The 15,105-nt window shown below is 41.1% G+C and overlaps 1 protein-coding gene across 3 annotated transcripts in view; it reads right to left on the reverse strand.

Annotated features, from left to right (window-relative positions):
* ubr2 (ubiquitin protein ligase E3 component n-recognin 2) overlaps positions 1-15,105 on the reverse strand; it is a 172,542-nt gene that overhangs the window by 120,400 nt on the left and 37,037 nt on the right. For all 3 annotated transcript variants that reach the window (XM_063055703.1, XM_063055701.1, XM_063055702.1), the window contains exons 12-13: positions 11,656-11,822; positions 10,361-10,460 (exon numbers count right to left, since the gene is read on the reverse strand). In XM_063055703.1, the coding sequence (XP_062911773.1) occupies positions 10,361-10,460; positions 11,656-11,822 (267 nt within the window). The remainder of the gene's footprint in view (positions 1-10,360; positions 10,461-11,655; positions 11,823-15,105) is intronic.

Genomic DNA, 15,105 nt, shown 5'->3' on the forward strand with positions numbered 1-15,105 from the left:
CTTCAACTGCTTCATAATTATCCTTTCTTCAATTGTAAGGTGAGAAGTAGGGATGTCCACTGATGATTACAAAATGTTCAAAACGATCTGTGACTCAAAAAAGCAGACCACAAACAAATTTAACAAAACCTGGTCAATATCCAGGTAGGATAGGATATAAGTAACATTTGTGTCACACAAGTGTCAAGCAATGATGAAGAACCGGAAAATCCAGCTATCACACCCCGACATTCAATGGCATTAACATTTCTGAAGACCCCCACTATCAACATCCTGGAGAAACTAAACTAGAGTAGCCATATACACAATATGACGACAAAAGCAGGTCAGGTGCGAGGAATCTTGCAGCAAGTAACTCGCCTTCAAATGCCCAAAGCCTTTCCACCATCTACAAATCCCAACTCAAGAGAGTGCATCAGCAATGATAGGTACTACAGCAACTGACCAAGATTCCTTAGACAGCACCATTTAAACGCACAATTTCCCTAAGCTTTAAGGATGAAGACAATAAAAGCATGGGGATATCACCACCAATAAGTTTCCCCCCAAGCCACATTCTATTTTGAGATACATTGCTGTTCGTTATTCATCGCTGGGTCACCATCCTTCAAGTCTCTCCCAAACACTGCTGTGAGTATACTCACATCTGAAGGAATGCAGTATTTCAAAGACAGCTGACCACCACCTAATCAGGGTAATTAGGGATGGGCAATTAAATGCTGAATCAGCCTGCAAAACCTGCATCCCTTCAATGAATAACACAAACTTCCACAGGATTGGAATAAAGCAATGCACCAAAGATTTAAAAACAAAACATCTTTTACAAAATTTTGGATTTTATCAGGTAAAAATGAAAAAGCCACCTTTCCCATGAATCAACCATTGTATCAACCACAGAGCACCCTTGTGGCCATTCCCATCAGCAATAAGTATACTGTTTTGGATACTGTTGGTGGGGACAACCTACCAGGGACAAGCTTTAGTGGTCGCGTCTCTGGCACCAAGACTGGACCCTCAGCTCAGAAAGGAAGGAGTGAAACGAGGAGAGCAGTAGTAATAGGGGATTCGATAGTTAGGGGGACAGATAAGAGGTTCTGTGGGAAAGATGGTCTGTTGCCTCCCTGGTGCCAGGGTGCGCGATATCTCGGATCGAGTTCTCTGTATTCTCAGGAGAGAGGGTGAGCAGCCAGATGTTGTGGTCCACGTGGGGACCAATGACACAGATAGGACTAGGGATGAGGTCCTTAAGAAGGAATATAGGGAGTTAGGAAAGAAGTTAAAAAGCAGGACCTCAAGGGTGGTAATCTCGGGATTGCTGCCTATGCCATGAGACAGAGAGGGTAGAAACAGGAAGTTATGGCAGATGAATGTGTGGCTGAAGAGTTGGTACAGGGGGCAGGGGTTCAGATTTCTGGATCATTGGGATCTCTTCTGGGGAAGGTCTGACCTGTACAAAAAAGATGGGCTGCACCTGAACTGGAAAGGGACTAATATCCTGGCGGGCAGGTTTGCTAGAGCTGTTGGGGAGGGATTAAACTAGTTTGGCAAGGGGATGGGAATCAGAAAGTGAGTGCAGAGGATTAGGATAGAAGGACAAGGGCATGATGCTATGTGTTCTGAGTTGGTGAGGAAGGACAGGCAGAGGACAAAACATAAATGTAGCCAGTTAGAGGGGTTGAAATGTGTCTATTTCAACGCTAGGAGTATTAGGAATAAAGGGGATGAACTTAGAGCTTGTAGCTGTTACTGAAACTTGGCTGGAGGAAGAGCAGGATTGGCTGATGCAGGTACCGGGGTTTAGGCGTTTTAAAAGGAATAGGATGGGAGGTAGAAAAGGGGGAGATTAGCATTCCTGGTCAGGGATAGTATCACGGCTATAGAAAGGGAGGACGCTGCAGAGGGAGTGTCCACTGAGTCAGTGTGTGTGGAAGTCAGAAATAGGAAAGGATCAATCACTGTGCTGGGAGTAGTTTATAGGCCCCCAAATAGCCCTCGGGACACCGAGGAGCAGATAAGCAGGCAGATTTCAGAATGGTGCAGGAAATACAGAGTTGTGGTTATGGGTGATTTCAACTTCCCTCATATTGACTGGCACCTCCTGACTGCAAGGGGGAGAGATGGGGCTGAGTTTGTCAGTTGTGTTCAAGAAGGATTCCTGACACAGTATGTGGACCAGCCGACAAGAGGAGAGGCCATACTGGATCTAGTTCTGGGTAATGAACCTGGTCAGGTGGCAGACCTCTTGGTGGGGGAGCATTTTGTTGAGCGTGACCACAACTCCCTTAGCTTCAGCATAGCTATGGAAAAGGATAAAAACAGACAAAATAGGAAAGTGCTTAATTGGGGAAGGGCTAACTATGAAGGGATGAGGCAGGAACTCGCGAGAGTAAATTTGGAAACAGATGTTCAAGGGTGAAAGCACAGAAGTAATGTAGAGGAAGTTTAGGGACCACTTGTACGAGGTTCAGGATAGGTTTGTCCCACTGAGACAAGGAAAAAATGGTAGGAAAAGGGAACAGTGGCTGACGAAACATGTGAGGTAACTCGTCAAGAAGAAGAAGGAAGCATATGTTAGATATAAGAAGCAGGAAGCAGGAGGGGCTCATGAGAAATATAGGGTAGCCAAGAAGGAGCTTAAGAAAGGACTTAGGAGAACTCGAAAGGGGCATGTAGGATTAAGGAAAACCCCAAGGCGTTCTATGCATATGTGAAGAACAGAAGGATGACAAGAATGAAGGTGGGGCCACTAAAGAATAAAGAGGGCAACATGAGCTTGGAGGCGGAGGAGGTTGGGGAGATCCTAAATGAATACTTTGCTTCAGTATTCCTAAGTGAAAAGGATCTTGAAAAGGGTGAAGTCAAAATAGAACAGGACTGTGTGCTGGACAATGTGGAGATTAAGGAAGAAGTAGTGTTGGATCTTCCTAAAAACATCAAGATTGATAAATCCCCAGGGCCGGATATGATATACCCCAGGTTGCTGTGGGAAGTGAGAGAAGAGATCACTGGAGCAGCAGCTATGATCTTTGAATCCTCTTTCGCTGCAGGGGAGGTGCCGGATTGGAGAATGGCAAATGTAGTTCCCTTGTTTAAAAAAGGTAATAGGGAGAAACCTGGGAATTATAGACCAGTGAGTCTTACGTTGGTGGTCTGCAAACTATTGGAAAGGATTCTTAAGGATAGGATCTACGAGCATTTGGAGAAGTACAGTCTACTCAAGGATAGTCAACATGGCTTTGTGAAGGGAAGATCGTGCCTCACGAGCCTGATTGAGTTTTTTGAAGAGGTAACAAAAGAAATTGATGACAGTAGGGTGGTAGATGTGGTCTACATGGATTTTAGCAAAGCATTTGACAAGGTCCCTCACGTGAGACTCATCCAGAAAGTCATGAGGCATGGGATCAGTGAAACTTTGGCTGTTTGGATAAAAAATTGACTTAAAGGAAGAAAGCAGAGGGTCATTGTGGAAGGAAAGTATTCTGCCTGGAGGTCGATGACTAGTGGAGTGCCACAGGGATCTGTCCTGGGATCCCTGCTTTTCGTGATTTTTATAAATGACCTGGATGAAGAGGCAGAAGGATGGGTGAGTTAGTTTGCATATGACATGAAGATTGGAGGAGTTGTGGATGGAGCTGTAGGTTGTTGAAGGTTACAAGAAGATATAGACAGGATGCAGAGTTGGGCAGAAAAGTAGCAGATGGAGTTCAATCCAGATAATTGTGAGGTGATGCATTTTGGAAGGACCAACCAGAAGGCTGAGTGCAGGGTTAATGGTCAGTTACTTAAGAGTGTGGATGAACAAAGGGACCTTGGGGTTCAAATCCATACATCCCTCAAGGTCGCTGCACAGGTTGATAGGGTAGCTAAGAAGGCTTATGGGATGCTAGGCTTCATTAATAGGAGGATTGAGTTCAAGAGTAGAGAGGTCATGTTGCAACTCTACAAATCTCTGGTGAGACCACACTTAGGGAGTATTCAATTCTGGTCACCTCATTATAGAAAGGATGTGGAAGCTATGGAGAGGGTGCAGAGGATATTTACCAGGATGTTGCCTGGATTGGAAAACAAGTCTTATGAGGCAAGGTTAGCAGAGCTGGGACTTTTCTCTTTGGAGCACAGAAGAATGAGAGGGGATTTGATAGAGGTCTATAAGATTATGAGAGGCATAGATAAGGTGGATAGCCAGTACCTATTTCCCAGGGCATGAATAGCAAATACCAGAAGGCATATGTACAAAGTTAAGGGAGGGAAGTTTAGTGGAGACATCAGGGGTAAGTTTTTTTTACACAGAGGGTTGTGGGTGCCTGGAATGACTTGCCAGGGATGGTGGTGGAGGCTAAAACATTAGGGGTATTTAAGAGCCTCTTGGACAGGTACATGGATGAAAGAAAAATAGAGGGTTACAGGGTAGTGTGGGTTTAGTACATTTTTTTAAGGATTATATGGGTCGGCACAACATCGAGGGCCGAAGGGCCTGTACTGTGCTGTGGTGTTCTATAGTTCTATGTAGAATAAAAAGGGATCAACCAATTAATGCATGTGTTACAGAAAATATTTTATCTATCTTTCTTCATTTGCAACATCCATAAAAAAATTACCATTGCTTAAACTGAAACTAAAGAGAGAAAATGATCAGTCCTCCTGAGACAGCAAATCCAAAATGGACATGAAATGTCACCACACACTACAATTTACTTGACAAACAGAGTTTGAAAAAGGCTTTGCTCCAGAGAAGGTGGTGAATTCATGTGCTAACCCTTAGTACTGAGTACAACATAGTAACTGATATTCAGGAGCATATTGTGGGAGAACTGTATAGTTAGAAATATCTTCCTCTGTGTAAAAAAAGACTGGAAACTAAATAAAACAGCAGATGCAGGAATCTTAACTCGAAGGCCTGTATGACTGTCTTGCAACAGATGCAGCTTAACTAGCTGACTTCTTTCAGAATTTCTGTTTTTGTTGCACCAAAAAAGATTAAACTATATTTTATGGAATTTGATTGGAAATTGGATTGGCTTATTATTTTCACAAGTATGAAGGGAGGACAGGAGGATGAATACAGGGCTCTAGTGAAGGACTTTGTCAAATGGTGCAAGCTGAATCATCTGCAGTTCAATATTAGTAAGACAAAGAAAATGGTGATGGACTTTAGGAAGACTAAAAGCTGATTTATACTTCTGTGCCAAATGGATGCCGTAACTTACGCAAGTAGCCGGCGCGCGTCGTAAGCATTTATGCTTGTGCGTTGGTGTGTCTGCGTCGCTCTGCAATTCGGGCACGTCGCGCATGCGCACACACCTGCCCGTGCAAGGCTTCATGGTCATGGTAGTCTTTCTCAGGGTAAACAAGTTTAAAGCGAGCACCTTTTCTCGTAAAAGCGAAATGTGTCCTCCATAATTTTGGAGGTCTGTAAAGCTTTATGGAAAGCATTGCAGCCAGAGTTCCTTCAGGCTACGGCGTAGGGATCCGCGTAGGGTTCGTGGTGACACCATGCCTACGGCGTTGATTTGATGCAGAAGTATAAATCAGCCTTAAGCCTGCATTATGCCCTGTTACTACTGGTGGTGAGGACATGGATGTGGATGTGGTGTGGACCAACAAGTACCGAGGGGTGAACCTAGATGACAGACTTGAGTGGAGCACCAACAAAGACACTCAATGGCCAGAGTCGCTACTTCTTGAGGAGACTGAGGGTTTTGGAGTAAGCAAGCCTCTCCTTCACATGTTCTATCAGACTGTTGTCGCCAGTACAATCTTCTATGCGGTGGTGTGCTGGGGCAATGGCATCAAATCGGGTGATGCCAACAGGCTCAATAAACTGATTGGAAGGCTGGCTCTGGTATAAGAGTTAAACTAGACACACTGGAGGCTATGGATGAACAAAGGACCCTAAGGGAAATCCTAGAAATTTTGGCCAATGTTTCTCACTCTCTGTTTGCAACCTTGGCTGAACAGAGGAACATTTTTTGTATTAGACTCAGACAATTGTGCTTCTCCAAAGAGCACAATACAAGGTCAGTCTTACCCTCAGCCATTTGGCTCTAAAATAAGTCAAACTATAGCTGGGGAAGTGATGACCCCCTCCTGTTAGACTATTTGAGGTAACTTTTTTTTTTATTCTTTCTTACTTCTCTTCTAATATTTTTATATCTGTGCACTTGTAATGCTACTGTGACACTGTAATTTCCTTTGGGATCCATAAAGTATCTATCTATACAGTGAAAAGCTCATCTTGCATACAGTTCACACAAGTCAAATCATTACACTTTAAGGGTGAACAAAGTAAAACAATAACAAAACAAAATGAGGTGGAACAACTACAGAGAAAGTTCAGTCTAGGTAAACAGTAAGATGTAATTTCATATCGAGGGAGATTATGAGGTTAAGAGTCTACTTTATCGCACCAGGGAACCATTACATAGTTTTATATTTAACAGTGAGTTGAGGGCGTGGATTGACACGTGGAGTTATGACGTTATAGCAATTAGTGAAACTTGGCAACAGGAGGGGCAGGACTGGCAGCTTAATATTCCAGGGTTCCAATGTTTCAGATGTGATCGAGGCAGAGGAATGAAAGGTGGGGGAGTAGCATTGCTTGTTAGGGAAAATATTACAGCAGTGCTCAGGCAGGACAGATTAGAGGGCTTGTCTACTGAGTCCTTATGGGTGGAGCTGAGGAACAGGAAAGGTATGGCCACATTAGTGGGATTGTATTACAGACCACCCAATAGTCTATGAGACTTGGAAGAGCAAATCTGTAGAGAAATAGCAGGCAACTGCAGGAAACAAAGTTGTGGTGGTAGGGGATTTTAATTTCCCATACATTGATTGGGACTCCCATACTGTTAGGGGTCTAGATGGTTTAGAGTTTGTAAAATGTGTTCAGGAAAGTTTCCTAAATCAATATATAGAGGGACCAACGAGAGGGGATGCAATATTGGATCTCCTGTTAGGAAACGAATTAGGACAAGTGCCGTAAGTCTGTGTAGGGGAGCACTTTGGTTCCAGTGATCATAACACCATTAGTTTCAATTTGATCATGGACAAGGATAGATCCGGTCCTAGGGTTGAGGTTCTGAACTGGAAGGAGGCCAAATTTGAAGAAATGAGAAAGGATCTAAAAAAACAACAGGAATTCTGCAGATGCTGGAAATTCAAGCAACACACACAAAAGTTGCTGGTCCTGACGAAGGGTCTCGGCCTGAAACATCGACTGCACCTCTTCCTAGAGATGCTGCCTGGCCTGCTGCATTCACCAGCAACTTTTGCGTGTGTTGCAAGGATCTGAAAAGCGTGGATTGGGACAGGTTGTTCTCTGGTAAAGATGTGATTAGTAGGTAGGAAGCCTTCAAAGGGGAAATTTTGAGAGTGCAGAGTTTGTAGGTTCCCGTCAGGATTAAAGGCAAATTGAATACGAATAAGGAACCTTGGTTCTCAAGGGATATTGCAAATCTGATAAAGAAGAAGAGGGAGTTGTATGAAATGTATAGGAAACAGGGAGTAAATCAGGTGCTTGAGGAGTATAAGAAGTGCAAGAAAATACTGAAGAAAGTAATCAGGAGGGCTAAAAGAAGACATGAGGTTGCCTTGGCAGTCAAAGTGAAGGATAATGCAAAGAGCTTTTACGGGTATATTAAGAGCAAAAGGATTGTAAGGGATAAAATTGGTTCTCTTGAAGATCAGAGTGGTCAGCTATGTGCGGAACCAAAGGAAATGGGGGAGATCTTAAATAGGTTTTTTGCGTCTGTATTTACTAAGGAAACTGGCATGAAGTCTTTGGAATTGAGGGAATCAAGTAGTGAGATCATGGAAACTGTACAGATTGAAAAGGAGGAGGTGCTTGCTGTCTTGAGGAAAATTAAAGTGGATAAATCCCCGGGACCTGACAGAGTGTTCCCTCGGACCTTGAAGGAGACTAGTGTTGAAATTGCAGGGGCCCTGGCAGAAATATTTAAAATGTCGCTGTCTACAGGTGAGGTGCCGGAGGATTGGAGAGTGGCTCATGTTGTTCCGTTGTTTAAAAAAGGATCGAAAAGTAATCTGGGAAATTATAAGCCGGTGAGTTTAACGTCGGTAGTAGGTAAGTTATTGGAGGGAGTACTAAGAGACAGAATCTACAAGCATTTGGATAGACAGGGACTTATTAGGGAGAGTCAACATGGCTTTGTGCGTGGTAGGTCATGTTTGACCAATCTATTGGAGTTTTTCGAGGAGGTTACCAGGAAAATGGATGAAGGGAAGGCAGTGGATATTGTCTACACGGATTTCAGTAAGGCCTTTGACAAGGTCCCGCATGGGAGGTTAGTTAGGAAAATTCAGTCGCTAGGTATACATGGAGAGGTGGTAAATTGGATTAGACATTGGATCAATGGAAGAAGCCAAAGAGTGGTGGTAGAGAATTGCTTCTCTGAGTGGAGGCCTGTGACTAGTGGTGTGCCACACGGATCAGTGCTGGGTCCATTGTTATTTGTCATCTATATCAATGATCTGGATGATGATGTGGTAAATTGGATCAGCAAATTTGCTGATGATACAAAGATTGGAGGTGTAGTAGACAGTGAGGAAGGTTTTCAGAGCTTGCAGAGGGACTTGGATCAGCTGGAAAAATGGGCTGAAAAATGGCAGATGGAGTTTAATACAGACAAGTGTGAGGTATTGCACGTTGGAAGGACAAACCAAGGTTAAAATACAGGGTTAATGGTAAGGCACTGAGGAGTGCAGTGGAACAGAGGGATCTGGGAATACAGATACAAAATTCCCTAAAAGTGGCGTCACAAGTAGATAGGGTCGTAAAGAGAGCTTTTGGTACATTGGCCTTTATTAATCAAAGTATTGAGTATAAGAGCTGGAATGTTATGATGAGGTTGTATAAGGCATTGGTGAGGCCGAATCTGGAGTATTGTGTTCAGTTTTGGTCACCAAATTACAGGAAGGATATAATTAAGGTTGAAAGAATGCAGAGAAGGTTTGCAAGGATGTTGTCGGGACTTGAGAAACTCAGTTACAGAGAAAGGTTGAATAGGTTAGGACTTTATTCCCTGGAGCGTAGAAGAATGAGGGGAGATTTGATAGAGGTATATAAAATTATGATGGGTATAGATAGAGTGAATGCAAGCAGGCTTTTTCCACTGAGGCAAGGAGAGAAAAAAACCAGAGGACATGGGTTAAGGATGAGGGGGGAAAAGTTTAAAAGGAACATTAGGGGGGGGCTTCTTCACACAGAGAGTGGTGGGAGTATGGAATGAGCTGCCAGATGAGGTGGTAAATGCGGGTTCTTTATTAACATTTAAGAATAAATTGGACAGATACATGGATGGGAGGTGTATGGAGGGATATGGTCCGTGTGCATGTCAGTGGGACTAGGCAGAAAATGGTTCGGCACAGCCAAGAAGGGCCAAAAGGCCTGTTTCTGTGCTGTAGTTTCTATGGTTTCTATGGTTTAGTAGGGTAGAAGCTGTCCTTAAGCCTGATGGTACATACTTTCAGTCTTTTGTATCTTCTGCCTGATGGAAGAAGGGAGAAGAATAAATGTGCAGAATGGGTGTGGTCTTGGAATGGCTGTCCTCCAGAAAGTGAGTGGTAAGCAAGCACAGACTGAGTACATTGAGGGGAGACTGTGCTCAAAATTCTCTGCAGTTTTGTGCAGTTACATCTGCAGAGCAGTGTCAAACCAAGCCACAATGCATCAAAAAGGATGCTTTGTATGGTGCATCAATAAAAATTAGTAAGGGTTGACAAAACATGGCAAATTGTTCACAAATCAACTGACATTTTCTAAAGACATCATCATCATTTGCCATGTCATATGATGTAGATGATCATTGTCTTGACCCTGATTGTTCTTGGCAAATTTTTCTATTGAAGTGATTTGCCATTGCCTTCCTTTAGGCAATATCTTTACAAGAATGGTGACCCCAGCCATTATCAATACACTTTAGAGATGGTTGCATAACCAGGATTTGTGATATACACCAGCTGCTCATACGACCATCCACCACTTGCTCCCATGGCTTCATGTGACCCTGATCGAGGGACGAAGCAGGTGCAACATATTGCCCAAGGTGACCTCAAGGTAGCAGAGGGACAAAGTGCCTTATACCTCCTTTGGTGGAGACACATGTCCAACCCACCACCTTTATATTACATTTAAATGGTTACTAAATCCTGTGCAATGTCATGCAGTTATGACAGGTGTTGCTCATATCACAGCACTTCCCCAAACAATGTGCTGAATGATGAGTTCCATGACAACCAAATATCTGCTTTCTCCCTACCCTATGTTTGCAAATAATGTGAACAATTTTACATTTTTATATTCAAATCTATAATTATATGGATGTAACAACTCTAAACCAACCTGCATGCTTCTTAAAAGCTGCAAAAAGACCTCAAAGCCTTCCAGAAATTTTTCTCTTAGTTTGTCTGTCCACTCTGTTGGTTTGCTAACCAGTACATACCTGTGAAGAGGAGAGAACATTTGTAGATAAAAACTGACCTTAGAATATTTCAAAAGGACCTATATTTCACTACAATGCTAACTATACAAACAAGATTTTTCAAGTATCAGCACACAATTTAGCATTGCTATCTTTAGCAAAAATCGCACTTTTTAAACATTTCAAATGAAAAAACTGACAAACATTTCTATGAATTCAAAAGTAAAATAGAGTTGAGTGGAAATTTGAATAGGATGCTGCAAACAGATCAGGGAGCAGTTGTGGAAAGAGTTCAGGTGTTGGATTAATGTCTAATTCCACAGATAATGCCTGATATTGTGAGTGCTTTTAACATTTTGTCTTGACAGATAAAATCTGAAGAAATGTTTTTAGAAGTCACAAATTAAATACTTCTATCAATTTGACCACAGATTATTGTTTGTTCAGAGGATTATTTAAAGTTCCTCTACTTAACCAAATTTAGGCAAAGGAAAATACTAGGTAAATTAAGGTTAACCAATTAAATAAATGGTGGATTTGAGAAATGGAGCTAAAATCAGTCCACCTCTGTGTAACAAAAGGTGGAGAATTCCTCAACAATCATGTACTGAAAAGTAACAATTGCATTTATATGGTAATTTATAAAGAAATATCAAAAGAAACATCAATCAACTATTAAATGCTCTAGGTCCAATTGCCAAGAGGGAGACAGACATGGAGATGAACTGATGTAAAATTGGATCTTAAAAGCTCTTAAGTTACACAGCGCAACAAGTAAATTAACATTACGACAAAAAGCCGTACCATTCTAGGACAATCAGATATTAATTCCTAAGATGCAAAGTTGGTATTGATAATTACTTTGCATTAATGCAGCATTAATGGCATCAATAACTTTAGTAGAAAAATCTGAGCAAAATCAGTGCATTGTTTTTCATTATACTTGTCCCTTTCTTAATTCTATTCAAACAGCACAAATTTATCAATGAAATGATAATTAAAGCATCAAAATTTTATGCAGGCATTTTTATTGAAATATCTTCTGACAAATCAAAAAAGATCTAGTGCTTTCTTCGCATATATAACGAATAAACTTTTCTTGGGCTTTCAGCCGGGTACAGGTATCGATTTTAACTGACATTTTGATACTTGTACCTGGCTGGAAGCCTGAGGAGAGCTTATTCATTTTCTGGTAAGATGACATTGCCATACTTACTTCAAATCACCAATGAGGCTTTGCACCCTCTTGAATTTGAAGGCTTGCATGGTTGTATATCTTTCAAACTGAAATCTACCATGAGAATCTCGCTGTCTCATCAAGTGGTCCATGAAGGTTTGAATTATGGTTGTCATAAGGTTTTCTTCTGTTATCAGCATGCGAGCCTGAAATGCAACAGACTTATTAATTATAATGGTAAAGTTTTATAATAGCAATGATAAACCATGACAAAAGCACAGCAAACTAGGGGAACTTGTACATCAAAATGTGATGTCAAATGGAAATGCTATGGTAAATCCTGACATTTTTCAGTTTCTACTTACTTCAATACACTGTCTAAAAGAATGATAATTTCAGATTCCTCAATTAAAAGAAATGAAATGCTTAGGGTAATGCTGAGGAAAGAACAATACTTAGGGTATGATGAATTTGAAGATTTGTTGTGCATTGATGTAAATGGTCAAGATTCGGAAACAATCTCGATTACATGACATTACTGAGAATCATTGAGAAAGCAAGATGCAAGGCAAAGGCCTCCCATCACACCAACCAGACCTAAACACACACATCACTTCAGGACATCTACTGCTGATTTTGTGCATTTCGTAACTGGAAGTTCAACCTAACTTACGTCACGACAGTGAAACACTTTTTGAAATTTAAGACTGATAATTCAAAATTAAGGATCAAGGAAATTACAAGTTGGAAGAAAATATTCAGACAAGAAAGTGCACATGCTGGAAATTTGAAGCAACTCTCAAAATCTGGGAGAACTTAGACCAGGTAGTATCTATGTGGGGAAATGAACAGTCAAAGTTTTGGGTCAACACCCTTCATGAGAAGTGGAAAGAAAGAGGGCAGAAGCCAGAATTTCTTTCCACTCATTTCCCTAATGCGTGAGTGATAGTTGACGTGCTTAGTTCCTCCAGCATTTTGTGAGTGTTACTCCAAATTTTAAAGAAACTCTGTTGATGGCCAAAATGAGGAATTCAGTTATTTAAGTAACTGTAATGAAAATACAAACATGGGCATAAAAATGTAGCAATAAAATTCTCAATTTTCCAAATTCCCCAAATTATTACAAAGTAACCTACTCAAAAAAATGAAAGTTCTTTGTACATATGTAAACAAAGATTTAAAAATAAATATTAGATTAGCATCTACAGCTCTCATTTTTAATTCAGAATCAGAATCAGATTTGATATCACCGGCATGTGGTGTGAAATTTGTTAACTTAGCAGCAGCAGTTCAATGCAATACATAATCTAGTAGAGAAAAATGAATAATAATAATAAAAAATAAAATTTAAACAATAATAAATACACAAGTAAATCAATTACGTAAATTGAAATATTGAACAGATTAAAATAAATGTGCAAAAACAGAAATATTGTATATTTTTTAAAAAGTGAGATAGTCTCCAAAGCTTCAATGTCCATTTAGGAATTGGATGGCTGAGTGTGTGCCTTCAGGCTTCTGTACCTCCTACCTGATGGTAACAGTGAGGAAAGGGCATGCCCTGGGTGCTGGAGCTCTTTCTGAGACACCGCTCCCTAAAGATGTCCTGGGTACTTGTAGGCTAGTGCCCAAGACGGAGCTGACTAGATTTACAACCTTCTGCAACTTCTTTCGGTCCTGTGCAGTAGCCCCTCCATACCAGACAGTGATGCAGCCTGTCAGAATGCTCTCCACGGTACAACTATAGAGGTTTCTGAGTGTATTTCTTGACATGCCAAATCTCTTCAAACTCCTAATAAAGTATACTCACTGTCATGCCTTCTTTATGACTACATCGATATGTTGGGACCAGGTTAGATCCTCAGAGACCTTGACACCCAGGAAATTCCTTTTTGAGGATGAGGGCATTGTTGACGTGACCAACATTTATTGCAAAATCCTAACTGCCAAGCTGCAGTGCTATGCCAGGTTATGAATTGTTACAGCCTTTTTGATGAAGGCACTCCTACAATGCAGTCGGGGAAGTAGTTCCAGGACTTAGAACCAGAAGTGATTAAGAAATACAAACGTTGTAGGTGTATTTTACCAAGTCAGATGTCGTGCAACACAGAGAACATGAAGGTGATATTGCTTTATGCCAAAATCCTTTTTTCATATTTGTTGACAGAGGACACAGCTTTGGTGAGCTATTGAAATTGTCCAGTGAGTAACTGCAGTGCATCTTGCAGATGATACACAATGCTGGTGGTGGTGAAAAATAACATGCAAGATGGCAGGTGTTTTGTCTGAATTGGTTTCAGCTCCTTGAGCATTATTGAAGCGGCACTAATCCAGGCAAGTGGAAAACATTCCATTGGATTCCAGATTTATAACTTGTAAATGGTGAAAAAGCTTTGGGATGTCTGGAGGCAAGTCACTCTTAATAAGATAACCAGATTCCAACCTCCTTCTGTAGTGTCTGTTTTACACAGTTGGTACAGCTGGGCTTCTGGTCAATGATGAATACCAGGATATTGATGGTGGTGAATTTGACCACATTATTGCCACTGAATATCAAGGATAGATGGTTCAACTCTTTACAGTGGGGAGCATAATAACTGGAATTAGTGCAACAAGGTGTTTGACAATCAGCGTGGGCTTGATGGGCCAAAAAACTTGTTCCTGTGTTGCAGGACTCTTGAGCATTGCTATGGATGGTCACCGGCTCACACTCTAGTTACATGAATGTTAATTACCACGTATCAAATCATTCTGGAACATTATTCTAATCTTGAATGCAGGCCTGGACTACTTTATTTGAACGGAATGGCCATTGTGCAAACTTTAGCAAACATTCCTATTTCTGGACTTGTGATGGAAGGAAGGACATTGGTTTAGAAATTAAAGGTAATTCTGCCTTGTACAGTGCTCTTGATTTCAAGAACTTTCTTACATCAGTAGAAATCACCTAACCATAAGACAAGTAGAAGAATACTCTCAAAGATTTGGCATTAAGGTCCACAGCAAGTAAACTGCTTTACTAGAATTGCACAAGCCAAGTACACTCACTCATATCATTACTCCAAATAAAGTGAATAATCCAGAGATCTACTCAGCAGGGTCAGGCAGCATCTGAGAAAAGATTACCTTTCATAAGCAGTTCTGAATAAATGTCAGAAAAAATAAAATGCTAATTCTGTTCTTTCTCCAATAGATAATTCATTTTTCAGGACATGAGCTTCATCGGCAAAGTCTGTATTTATTATCTGTGACCTATATCTGGGAAGGTGACAGCATGTCACATTTTCAACTTTTGCAGTTCTTCTAGGATTTGGACCCAGTGGCAATAATAGATGGATATATTCCTTAAGTTAGGGAAGTATGCAACCTAGGAAGGAATCTGCAGTTGATGGCAACCCCATGTAAACAACAGCCCTTTGTTGGGATGTAATGTTGGAATAACTTGTGTAAGCAAGTGAAGTGAATTTTGCTGCAGGCAAACACACTGCA

The sequence above is a fragment of the Mobula hypostoma genome, chromosome 8, assembly GCF_963921235.1.
Source record: "Mobula hypostoma chromosome 8, sMobHyp1.1, whole genome shotgun sequence".
In the NCBI taxonomy this organism is placed as follows: domain Eukaryota; kingdom Metazoa; phylum Chordata; class Chondrichthyes; order Myliobatiformes; family Myliobatidae; genus Mobula; species Mobula hypostoma.